At 44.0% G+C, this 12,662-nt stretch overlaps 1 protein-coding gene across 3 annotated transcripts in view; it reads left to right on the forward strand.

Moving 5' to 3' along the window:
- Positions 1-12,662, forward strand: part of LOC113569753 (kelch-like protein 29) — a 135,585-nt gene that overhangs the window by 90,547 nt on the left and 32,376 nt on the right. For all 3 annotated transcript variants that reach the window (XM_035524689.1, XM_026997772.2, XM_026997780.2), the window contains 2 exons: positions 1,935-2,131; positions 4,214-4,473. In XM_035524689.1, the coding sequence (XP_035380582.1) occupies positions 1,935-2,131; positions 4,214-4,473 (457 nt within the window). The remainder of the gene's footprint in view (positions 1-1,934; positions 2,132-4,213; positions 4,474-12,662) is intronic.

Genomic DNA, 12,662 nt, shown 5'->3' on the forward strand with positions numbered 1-12,662 from the left:
ACTACACCCCCATCTATTATCTTAAAAAAACATCACCACAGCAATTAGGGAGGACGGAAATAACAAACTCTTGACGTTTCTTTGCCTTTCAGGAGGGAGTAACATCCTCAGACTTTTCGGCTGTAGTTCCAGGAGCATAATTGCACGTTATCCTCTCAAGTTGCCCTTTTCCCCCCTCAAGTCCACTCTGTAAGAAGACTAATAATGTCCTCCAAACCCACATGTTCATGCACAGGGAGATACGGTGAAAATGGCAGCTGTGATTTTGATGAGGGGCATTTTGGGAGGGTTGGTGGTGGAGGGTGGTGTGTGTGTGTGTGGGGGGGCCACTCCGGGTTGGTGGGGAAGTAATGGGAGAGGTCTCTTATTTTGAAAGATCCAGGCCCAGTCATGGAACATGCCCCACCCCATGAAGAATGGCTGCTGGCACCCTGTGGCAGAACTGACCTCCCTCTCCCCCCCCTTCTCTCAACTGTACTCCTCTTCTGTCACTACCAACCATACTGGCTGTCTGTCTCTCTCTTCTGTCACTACCAACCATACTGGCTGTCTCTTGGTCTGATTTTCATGCCTGGTGGTCTCTGCATGTAAGTTTTTTTTGTTGAAGCGCAGAATGTTTGTTTTTGTTTGTTTTTTTAATATACTTTTGAAGGGAATTGATGAATTAAACTAGTGACAATTTTTGTGCTTTCCTGATATTATTGTCAAAATAACCAAAATAAAATAGTGTACCTTAATTTTACCTACAAAACTAAGACTTTAAACTTCAGCCAAAGATGTTGGTCTCTATACTGCATACTATAGCTATATCTATACATCTATAGCTATCCATCTATCAGATGGGTTTCACTTTAGCTTTTTTAAACTTATTAAATTCTGACTGTATATTTGTAATTACCAAGGTACAATGTATATGTAATTTCTCTATGCTGTTAATAATATAAACATATACTATTGCAATTCTTGCAGTATTTCAAAGAATACATGGTATTAAGCCATTCTAATATGAGGTGGCAGTCCACCTTTGAACATGTTAATGCTCATCGCTGTCCAAACCACATCAGTATCTGTGCAGAGCAGCTTTGTGTTGTCACAGATGCTGAAACAGAATTAGCTGCTGGCTGGATATTAATTCTACTGCTCTTGGCCTTGTCCTTGAGTGAGCTGTTCTTCTGCACGCAGCATAAAACCCCCCGATGCTGACCATTACTCACACATCATTGCCGTCCGCCCTGGAGACTTATTACATTTAAACTGATCAGTGCAATTTGATCTGAATGACATCATCAGAGAGTCAGCAGGGGCTATAAGTCACTCAGTGTGGCATGTGAATGGGTCTTAGGTGGTGGCTAGAGCTCATTAATGTAATAGAGGGTTTACACAGCCTTTTTCCCCATAAGGATGTGCCGTTTATGCAGTCACATTGTCTTTGTTCCATTTCTTCCACCTCCCGTTCTGTTCTCTTTGCGTTTCCATGCACCCTTGTGTGTGTGTGTGTGTGTGTGTGTGTGTGTGTGTGTGTGCGTGCGTGTGTGTGTGCGTGTGCTTGCCTGTGTGCAAGGGTCTTTTGCTTGCATACCATATAGGGAGTGCAATATAGCAATAATTTATTTTTTCATGTTTGATTTTATTTCAGTTGCAGGAAACACGTGTTGTGAATTTGATTCAAAAAGAAAATTAAAAATAAGACAATTTCCTGCCTTCTTGATGCCTGTGGGAAATTGCATAACATATTTCCTTCCTTCAATGCTTTTTTAATGCTAGGGTTTTTGGGTTTTTTTTTGTTTGTTTGTTTCTTTGTATGTGTGTGTGTGTGTGTGTGTGTGTGTGTGTGTGTGTGTGTGTGTGTGTGTGAGAGAGAGAGAGAGTTTGTGAGTGTCAGTGTGTGTGAGTGGTTGTAAGGCTCTGTAAGGATCATTCTTCTGGTGCCGCAGGTCCCTCGGAGAGACGGGGAGTGGGGAGAAGCTGGAGCTGAAGATGACCAGCATCAGTGCGGACGTGCTGGAGATGCTCCTTGAGTTTGTGTACACTGGATCGCTGGTCATCGACTCGGCCAACGCCAAAACCCTGCTGGAGGCTGCCAACAAGTTCCAGTTCAACACCTTCTGCAAAGTGTGCGTCTCTTTCCTAGGTAGGGACTTGAGACTCCCCCCCCCCTCCAACCCAACTTCACAGGCACCCTCTGGCACCCAGGAAAGCAAGATGTAACCTCTGCATTTCCCCAGCAACTGATTGATTTGTTAAAAGGTCACAGAACAATTGTGGTGAAATGTCAATCCAGTGTGACAGTATGGCACACACATCAGCTGTATTCGGACAGGTCGATAAGGCCTTGGGTTAGGCTGGAGGAGACCAGCGACAGGGCGTGATCCTTGTGCTCTCTTGGACAGCCGCGAGACAGGACAAGGAGGGCCGAGGCTTCAGAGCACTGAACAAATAGGTCAGAGGTTGAGGCTGAGTAGAGTTTTAGTTGGGGCTCCGCTGCTTTGAGTCATTGTTGGCATTTGTTCTCACAGTATGGAGAAGGAGGCGAGGAGGATCTTGGGCTCCAGAGGTCATGTGCAAAGGGGTGGAGCATCCTTGCCTTATATTGATGGGGTTTTTTTTGTTTACCCTCAAGTCCGGGAATTTGCTATGGCATTGTGTGGAGGCAGCAGGATACAGAGAGAGAATTGAGTGTATGACTGAGACCTTGATGCTTTTGAATGGAGGAGTAAAAGCAGGTCAGGTTCTGCAAAGTTCAGAACAACTCCACCAGAGGAAACCTGCTGATAATACAGACGTAGCTGAAGAGTGTTCTCGCTTATAGAAGACTCAGTGTCAGCATCAGTATTGGAAAGGCCAGTATTACTTTGTCAGAACCACATGCAACAATGGCTTGCAAAAAGTTCCATGTGTGGATAGAAATCATGCAGGGAAGCAAGCTGTTCAACATCCTCTACAGCTGTAGTGTTGCTCCTCAGTGCTGGTAATGACACACAGGTTTGTGTGGGTGTGAGTGTGTGTTTGTGCATGTATGTGTGTGTGTGTGTGTGTGTGTGTATACTCCATGCCAGTGCTGGGCTCGTGCCTCACTTTGTGGTTGTCTGCAGCCTGCCATTTATTGCCCCTGGCAGAAAAGTCCAGAAAAAACCCTCTTCCCCCTTTGTTCATGGAGCAGGCATCTGACCTGGTTTATGGGGGATGGCATGCTACAGCTCTGCATCATTCCAGACATAATAAAAATGCATCTACCCTAACCAGACATATTTACCCTGGCCAGACATAAATTGGGCTGCATTTGGCTGTAATGTGACTGTGTAGACATCAGTTCACATGCGCTACATTTTTGGTTATTTGTAATAAGTAATGTTTGGTAGATTCTTGCACTATAAGATCTTCTCACTGTAACAGGGAGCTCAGTGAGGTCAGAGAATGCATACATTATATTATATTGTGACGTTTAACAGGTTAAGGAGGATGCGGGGATGAGGCACATTTAAACAGAACATACATTTTAATAACAAGCACGACTCAACACACACACAAGCACACTACGTGGGTCAAACACTGACAACCTTGACGATATGACACGAGACTTATATACACTCATGACAATTCCACACAACAAGGATCAGGTGCACAACACAAGAGGGCGTGGCAATACGGACACACACACACACAGACACAGACACACAGACACACATTTGAGGGGCCGTACCGTGCCATATATATTATATTAGATATATTATAACTGATTATGCATTTCCTTAAAATTGACTAGGTTCTGAATAGAGTGTAATTATTTCAGCATTATATCTGTGTCACATGAGAGCATTTCTTGCTTGAATCATGCCGCATTTCATGCATCTGAGTTCTCAACAAATATGGGCTTAGTTATGAGACTCCGCAATGACATGGTGGCTGGTCCTGATGTCTTTGTCGACCTCTCATCCGGCTTGTGCGTGCTCTTAAGGCACCAATAAGAGCTTTACCTGCCAGTACTAATCCCCGGAATGCCATCCCAACCAGCCGGCTTCTGCTCAATCGATTCTGCCCGATGTTTGTCCCTGGAGCGCTTTGAGCCAGAACACTCTTCTAAGCTTCACAGATACACAGACCAGATAGCTTTGCTGCCTTTCTGCCCCCCTCCTGCAGCCCCTCAAGCCTTGTGATCTTTTATGGATGTGAGCGTCGGACGTGGGTATTTCATTCTCCTCTTTGTGGCTTTCAGAGAAGCAGCTGACAGCGGGGAACTGCCTGGGCGTGTTGGCCATGGCAGAGGCCATGTGCTGCACAGAGCTGCACAACATGGCCAAAGCCTTCGCCCTGCAGAACTTCCCTGAGGTGGCCGGCCAGGACGAGATTCTCAGCATCTCCAAGGAGGACCTGATCGGCTACCTGTCCAACGACAGCCTCAACACCAAGGCCGAGGAGTTGGTCTACGAGACTGTCATCAAATGGATCAAGAGGGACCCTGGCAGCAGAGTTCAGGTGAGTTTCTCCTTGTCCTCAAGTGGTGCAGGCACAAGACTAGGCGAAGGTATTGTTTAATGATGGTCAGCATGTACAGGACTGCGTTAGGGACCTGAACACCCACGCTGCTAGGGGAATATGAGACTGCAACTCACGTTTAGATTGTGCTCTCACTCAATGAGGATCCCAGCTAAATGTTCAGAACAGGCATAAGAGCTGGTCTCACAGCATAAGAGGACTGCATAAGTGTTTCATACTTAGAGCTCCAGTGAAAAACAGCTACGCTAACCAGGGATGTTAGTGGAATGTGCTCTGCGGGTGCTGCGTTGAGCATGAGTTGGGCCCTCTCTGAGTGTGAGTGTAAACTACAGCAGGCTGACCAACCCCCTGGAGTGCCTCTGTTCGTTTTCAAGGATCAAAAGACCCACGCACGAGGCTCCAGACAGTTCAATAGCCACTCTTCAAATCTCACTGAAAGAAGAAAGTTTAGGCTCGGGGTGGGGGGTGGCAGCAGGAGGGGAGCGTGGGGTAGGGTGGGGTGTGGTGGGGTGGGGGCAGGGTTGGGAGATTGCAGCAGTGGGAGTGGTCAGCAGCTCTTCCGGGCATTGCCCTTCTTTTGTACGCTCCACCAGACGATGGAGGTTGCTTCTATCGAAGATTAAACAGCAGTGAGGCTCACCAAAGCTGCCACTGCAGTCAGAGAGGCAGGGGACAGTGTGGCATCTCTTTGGAATCGTGACGGAGCAGTGAGGCTGATCCAGGCGTGACAGCAGCGTGGCGCTGAGCTGCTGCTTAATACGCAGCTCACGCGCTCCCAAGATCGCGTTCGATTGCCATGAAACAGGCCAGTACTGGTCAGCGGTTGTGTTTATACCCAACAGTAGGACTTTGGGTCATGCACACAATTTTGCCATCCTCGTTTTCTCCTGGTTCGGCTAGACCTTGATAGAAGTATTTTGATTGAAACTTGTGACATTTCCCAAGGATATATTTGAACCCAATTGTCACAGTCAGCCTGCAAAAAAAAAGGTAGAGGCAGAATATCTTCTGTTGTTCATAGCAGGCCTTTGTTGGTGTGAACGGTACAAATACACAATTTCCACTCGGCAAAACGAGACCTAAGAATCTAACACGTAAAAGGAAAGCTGGAGCCTGAGAACACAGGAGGGAGAGGCAGGTGAGAAAACGCATGTTTGCGCCAGAGATAGGTGACAGGAATGGACTAAAAAAAAGAGAAAGAAAAACAGCTCATTTTGTTAGAGTTGTAAGTAAACAAGTCATTTTCTCGCTTCTAGCTAATTACCTCTGATTTAGTGCCCACCCTCTTTGTGAGCAGCCTGAGTACTTGGTTTAATTTCAGCCACGATCTGAAGCATTGCCTCCATGTGTGATGATGCATGGATCCATATTGGGCAATTCTTCATCTCCTGTCTTAATTTGCATTAGTGTAACACAGTGAGTCAGTTTTTCCTCTAGTCCCAACACAGCTCCCAAGTGACCTGCAAGGAAGAATAACACTGCTACAAATAGTCCAGCACATGGGGCTTGGGACATATAAAGATTTTACCTGTCATGTGAATGATCGATCCTGCTGTAATGCTCATAAAAGAGCTCTTATTCTGTCTCAAGATTATTATTAGATACGAGATCAAATGGCTTGTGCTAAGCCATTGAAGCCTAATACTGAACATTGCCTAACATCATTGTTTTTACCTTCCTACATCTTTGCAGTAACAAAGACAGGAATAAAAAAAATGTCTAACATAAGGCTTTTGCTCAGGAGCCATTCAGCTCCACTGAGCTTATGTATACTGGAATGGACCCGTTACATTGAGCCTAACCTAAACAAAGTCCAAACAATGGTTTGGACAAATAGTGAGTTCTTGACCCTGCAACGCTGAGGATATGAAGGAGCAAGCAAGAGCGGAGTGATGGGGGGTCTCCACACACACCCAATCCCCCCCCGCACCTCAAGGCCTGTGGTGCAGTCCACGTGCTTTCACCCAGAGTAGCCACTTTCGTTTCCAACAGGCCTATTAAAGGCATGGCTGGGTCAATTTCTGCCTACGCATCATCTTACCTGCTAAGGACGTTCAACAAAGGGTCCTGATTAATTAAGGCTCTTTTTGAAGGTAGAACTAATATGCGGTTGAAAAGAGTGCTTAATGATGGTTTTTACAAGCTGCTATTCACCCAGTGAAGGTCCATCTAATGCACTGGTCAGAAATAATAGTGAAAGTGTCGCCACTGATGTTCTGTTCAGAGTCTTGGCATATAGAACTTATTTGCTGGGGAAGACATGTTTGACATTAGAGCATGGTTGGAGGCGTTTGCACTTTGCAGAACTCACTTTAGATTTTTCTCTCCAAAGCCGCTTTACATCGACCAATATACGTTTTTCAAAGACCAGTGCCGTTGCCATTATTTAGAGAGCAGGGCAGCCGATTAATGCCAAAATATAATGCTGATATTATGTTGTTGTTAGATTTTTTGCATCTGATAAAATGCTGCTAAATAATAATAATAAATGAGACGCCATTATTGTGTGCATTGTCTCTGCTTAAGTAGATCTGCACTCTACTTAAAGGTTAAGCACTAGTTAATATGAAAGTGACAATCACATAAATACAGCGAAAGCTGAGTTTCTGATCTGTGATTATTGATACTTAGGAAACTTCTTTTTTTTTTTTTTTTTTACAAACTCAAGGAATACAGCTTTAAAAATTTTCGTTTTTCCTTGCTTGCTGTCTTCGTAATCTGTCATAACTGTTATACCTGTGACGTAGATGGTAGACAACAACTCAAGAAGTTGAACTGTAGGTGATGCAAAATGACTTAAAGGTGTTGTCTTTGGCTACAATAATTCAGTGTACAGTGGGACCCCTGTGCATAAATAGCCCAAAGATCCCAAAATATCCAAAAAATGGACAAAATGTGTCAAATTTAAAAGGGCACACTGGAAAGGACCATCTGTTTACTCCGTTATCAGTAGTGCTTGTTTCATGCCTGAAAATTACTACAACTATAGGATTTGGAAAGCTGGGCTGACACGATGACTGGATGTTGACTGCTGCTTTTCTCACAATATGGGCATGTAAATAAACTAAAGAGAGGTGTTCAAGATCCTCTGCAATTACTTTGCACATTTTATTTGACATTAGCTAACATTAACTAGCCTTACTGGGTTAGCTAGCTAGGTTAATTAACTGACTGACTTGCTAAATCTACTCCACATAGAGGCATTAGAGATTTACAGAATATCTTATGAATGCGAATTCAAGATATATTGCTTTTACAACAATAACGATAACTGAAAATTTGTCATTAATAGCTCAGTGCGAAGTTTCCAATGTTTGTTATTTAGCTAACTAGCTACACTTCCCATATTCATCCAACATCCTTCCAAACACTTGACTGGTTAACACTTTGCCATCTTATTTCTTTTTTTTTTTTTTTTTCAATGTACACTAGAAATTCACTGAAGTAAGTCAGGTTGAAGAGAAGATCTATGATAATGCATACATTTTGAGGCTAGACACATAACCTATACACATATGAATAAACTAACATAACACATATTAGATCACTAAAGCAAATATATTAGCTATCTTAGCTAAGAAATTGGTTATTAGCAAAAGAGAGCACTGCTAACTAGTTAGTTAGGTTAGTTAGGTACCTAACAAGCTAGTAAAATGAGGAATATAACCAGTAGCTAGCTAGTTAATCAAACTGTGGTGCATCTTCTTGTATCTCTGGTTCAAATCTAAATGTGTGAATTTCACTGTTATGATATACAGTCACCCCCACTGTCACTGCAGATTCATAATCTTCATCAAACTCAAAAATATCTTGGGAATCTGAAGAACCAGCACTGGAAAATTCACAGTCGAAGTCATTAATAATGGTTTGATTGTGGTGTTGTCCACCAGTGATGTCACTGGGCAACTTTCTGGAGTTTTTCCATCAATTATTTGAATTCACAATTTTTAAAGAAATGAACATGTTATTTTCTTTTTAATTCACATATACATTTTTTTCAGTAGTTAAGATAATGCGAAATCTTCAGGGAGGATAATTAGGTGTTTTTTAGCCTTTAAGTCTGCAGTGCACTAATTAAAAAAATATATATTAAATAAATAAATGTCCACAGTAAAGCAAAAAAAAAAAAAAAAATCCCTAAACTTTATAAAAATATATAAACCTGGTTTAAAAAAATTAGCGGGTGCCAGACATCTCAAAATGGCATTTAATTGGCCCTGTTAATTGGCCAACCAATTAATCAGTCCACCATTAGAATTTGTGAATGTTTGCTGTATCCTTAAGTAAATTATTTAATTGCCTCATCAAGATATTTTGCATCTACTTAACTTTCATGGCATAAAATGTTCAATTACATAAATACTCCCACATGTGGTAAGTGAGCCGTGGCTAAATTCCTCCATAATGCTCCAGGGTTAGGGCAGCAGCTGCTGACTGCAGAGTGTGCAGAGACTCTGTCTTCCCTGCTCCATCTCTCTTTCACCTTCTTTATGGTTGTGAAGTCAAGTTCCAGGCGCCAGGCCAGCGGAACCCAGGCTTTCTGTGGAGGCTGTTCATCCTGTGCTGTTTTTCCCCCTCTGTCTCTGGTTCCCTTTCTTCCCCAAAGGGGAATACCCCCCAGATGAACTCAGTGAGCATGCACGAGCGTGTGTGTGTTCATGCGCGAGTGTGAGTGCGCATCCATGTGTGTGGTGTGTGTAAGGGAATGTTACTGCCTCATTTCTTCTTGTCTAGCTGCAGTTATATTTAAAGGGGAATAAATAATGTCTCACCACGCAGGTATCATTTGTATAAAGACAACACAGGGCCACGTGATGACACTCTCACACATGCTGTGGTGCCCGCTGACAGCATGAAATGGAAAATTCTCAATGGGCATTTTTCATTTGTGTGAGGACTCCCAGCATGCTCACACCTTGACTCTGTCATATCTGCCCCACATGCTGTCAGAATGATTATTCTTCACCTTTGCGTAAATATGTCCAAATATGTCATGTGTGGATATGTGGGGGCGAGCATGTGGATGTGTTGGAAATGAAGCATTTGAGTTGCTTTGTCCTCCCATTTTTGTCATATGTTTTCAGGCTGCGTTCATATATGTACCATGCACAACAGCAGTGATCTGTGTGAGCATACATGTGGTGAATGCACCCATATGTGTGTAGAGAGAGAGCAGAGCAGATGAAGGCCATGCTCTGGCACACTTTTAAGGCAATATCTCTTGCATATTGGACAAGTTTGGTGAACACACTTGCCTCCACTGGGTGAATTTGTCCTTGTGGGTATGTGCGTATGCATACTCTGTGTGTGTGTGTGTGTGTGTGTGTGTGTGTGTGTGTGTGTGTGTGTGTGTGTGTGTGTGTGTGTGTGTGTGTGTGTGTGTGTGTGTGTGTGCCAATATTTCAGGGATTAATAAACTTATCTATCACCTATCTGTTCTGTGTAAGCCTGCTTAACATGCACTTCTGCTAAAGGCAGAGAAAGGGACTGAAGGGCAAATTGAATCATGCTCTCTATCTTTAGAAGCTCTTCCTCCATACCTCCACATCGTCTGATCACTAATGCTGGCTTAGTTTTCTTGTGTGCACATTGTCAACATTGTCAACACAGTTTACTCAGCCTCTAGACAGTCACCCTCCCCTCGTCCTCCCAGTGACCTGAGCTTCTTCGGCCAAGGAGCCGGGCATAGTTTCCCCGTGTGGTCCCTAACGCCACCTGACATGGGGATAGGACGTAAAAGCGATGCAGACACTCTCCAGGCACGGGCTGGCCATGGATTTATGGGATTAGTGCTGATTCACAGCCAAGGTAGTGCCAACTCCATGTGGGTCCATTAGATGGAAGGGTGACAGAGCTGATTGAATGCTGCTTGGCAGGGCCCTTTAGCATCGATTGAACACCGGCAGCAGATGCAGCACTCATGCCCTACTCATCAGCTAATTGAGCCTCACACGTGGGGGGAGTCCAGATGTGGAAATTGGATACATATGTAAATGAGCGGGCAGGCACACTGAGCAGCCATATGAGAGCATTTCTTTGTGTGCGTTTGTGTGCATGTGTACTTGCGGCAAAGAGTAGTAAAGAAGACTTATATGTATAATGATGGACTGGAGTGAGCTTGTTTGATCTTAGCCATACATATGGTATATTGGAAGTTGAGTAGCTCACACTGCCTGGTGTGATAAGCAGGCTTCAGAGCATCATGGCGTGGGCAGGGTGAGGATGTATTAATGATGTGATCAGCAAGGCTCTGGCCTAAATACTGCACTGCACACCACAAAAAAAGGCCAGAGAATAGCAACACCGTGACCACACTTACCTGGAGCACCTCTATGACTGTGCAATATGACCATAATCTCATATCCAAATATAATTATCTAGATAATGATACATATCACAATATAACACAGTAGTTTATTAAATGACCACATGGAAGTATTTCTTATTGCATTGAATTATGTACTCAAAAAATAAAACGTACTTATATTTGATTACTTTTCTCCTTTTATTTGGAGCCTTTGTACAGATGTGCAATAACATGTAAAATATAAAACAAAAAATTAAATTGTGCCATGCGGGTGGTGAGCAGCAGACTGCAGGCTTTGAAGCAAGACAAGCTAGGAATGGCATGGTGTAGTCTCTTGCAGAGGCTAATGCGAAGTGCTGAAGATGGGGACCTGCAGGAATAAATACAGAAAAGAAAACAAGAACGAGACACAATGAATTGTGATTGGTGATTGGTGATTGGCATCAGGGAAGTAACTTAGGAGGGTGATTGGTGGGTGTAAATTGGTAATCAGTGTGTGCAGGAGTGGGTTTTTGGATGTGTGCTGACAATACCCTCCCCAAAGGGCCCTGAAAGACCCAAACAACAAGCGGTGGGCCTAGAGGGGTGAGAGCATTGGAAAGACTAGGTCAGCTTTGGGTCTAAAATCTGGTTGACCAGCGTACAGCTCTTCTCCTCCTCAGGTACATAACTCTCCCAGTCCACCAGGCACCACAGCCAATCTCTGTGCTGCCTGTAGTCCTGCCTATAGGTGTTGATACTGTAGGTGGGACCTCCTTCGAATTCCAAGAGTGGCGGAGGGCCAGTGGGAAGATCAGTGGCCTCTAGCAGACCTGGAACAGGCTTGAGGGCTGAGACGTGGAAGGACAAGGCCACACAGGTACCCCCAGGCAGACTGACCCTGTACGTGATGTCATTGATTTGCAGATATACAGAGAGCATGTGGGTTGGCTCAGGTAACGGAGTGGTCCCAATCCCACCCGGCAGCCCCCCGGAAGCAGGAAAAGGGTAAAATTGGTTCCTGGTTGGCTTGGCTTGGGGTCTAAATTGGTATGAGGTTAGTCTGAGGTTCTTGGAACCAGGACGATATCAAGTTTCAAGTTTTAAGTTTATTTGTCACATACATAGTCATACACAGTATAACTCGCAGTGAAATGGTTTGAGAGTGCTCTGCCCAAACTGAGGAAAAAAAACAAAAAAAACGGGGTGCATAGAGAAATATATATTCTATATATACACAAAATATATTAACAATGTATGTACAATGTATGTATATTATGTTTATATACACAATGTATATATGGATATATATATGTATGTACACAATGTACAGTTCCATCTTACAATTGAACATATTTACAGTTACATGTTACATAGTGGTGGTGGTCCCCACAGTTTATCAGTTTCCCTGATTCAGGGCCAGAATGGCCTGTGGGAAGAAGCTCCTCTTCAGTCTCTCTGTCTTGGTCTTCAGGGAGCGAAAGCACTTCCCTGACCTCAACAGAGAGAAGAGCCTATTGTTGGGATGGGTGGGGTCCTTCACAATCCTCCTGGCCTTGGAATGGCACCACTTGTAATAGATGGTCTGCAGGTCAGGAAGTTCCGTATGAGTGATGCGCTCTGCTGAAGCATTTTAACATAATTACCCCTCCCTTTGTCCAGGTGGGTCAGTGTGGTGTGGAGCAGATGTACAATTGCATCATCAGTGGAGCGGTTGTGGCGGTATGCAAACTGCAGTGGGTCCATGGAGGCTGGCAGTGAAGATGTGATGAAATCTCTGACTAGCTTTTCAAAACACTTCATCACGACTGATGTGAGGGCAACAGGGCGGTAGTCATTTAGGCCGGAGGGTCGAGGTTTCTTCGGGACGGGGACGATGGTG

Source organism: Electrophorus electricus, chromosome 3, assembly GCF_013358815.1.
Source record: "Electrophorus electricus isolate fEleEle1 chromosome 3, fEleEle1.pri, whole genome shotgun sequence".
NCBI lineage: Eukaryota > Metazoa > Chordata > Actinopteri > Gymnotiformes > Gymnotidae > Electrophorus > Electrophorus electricus.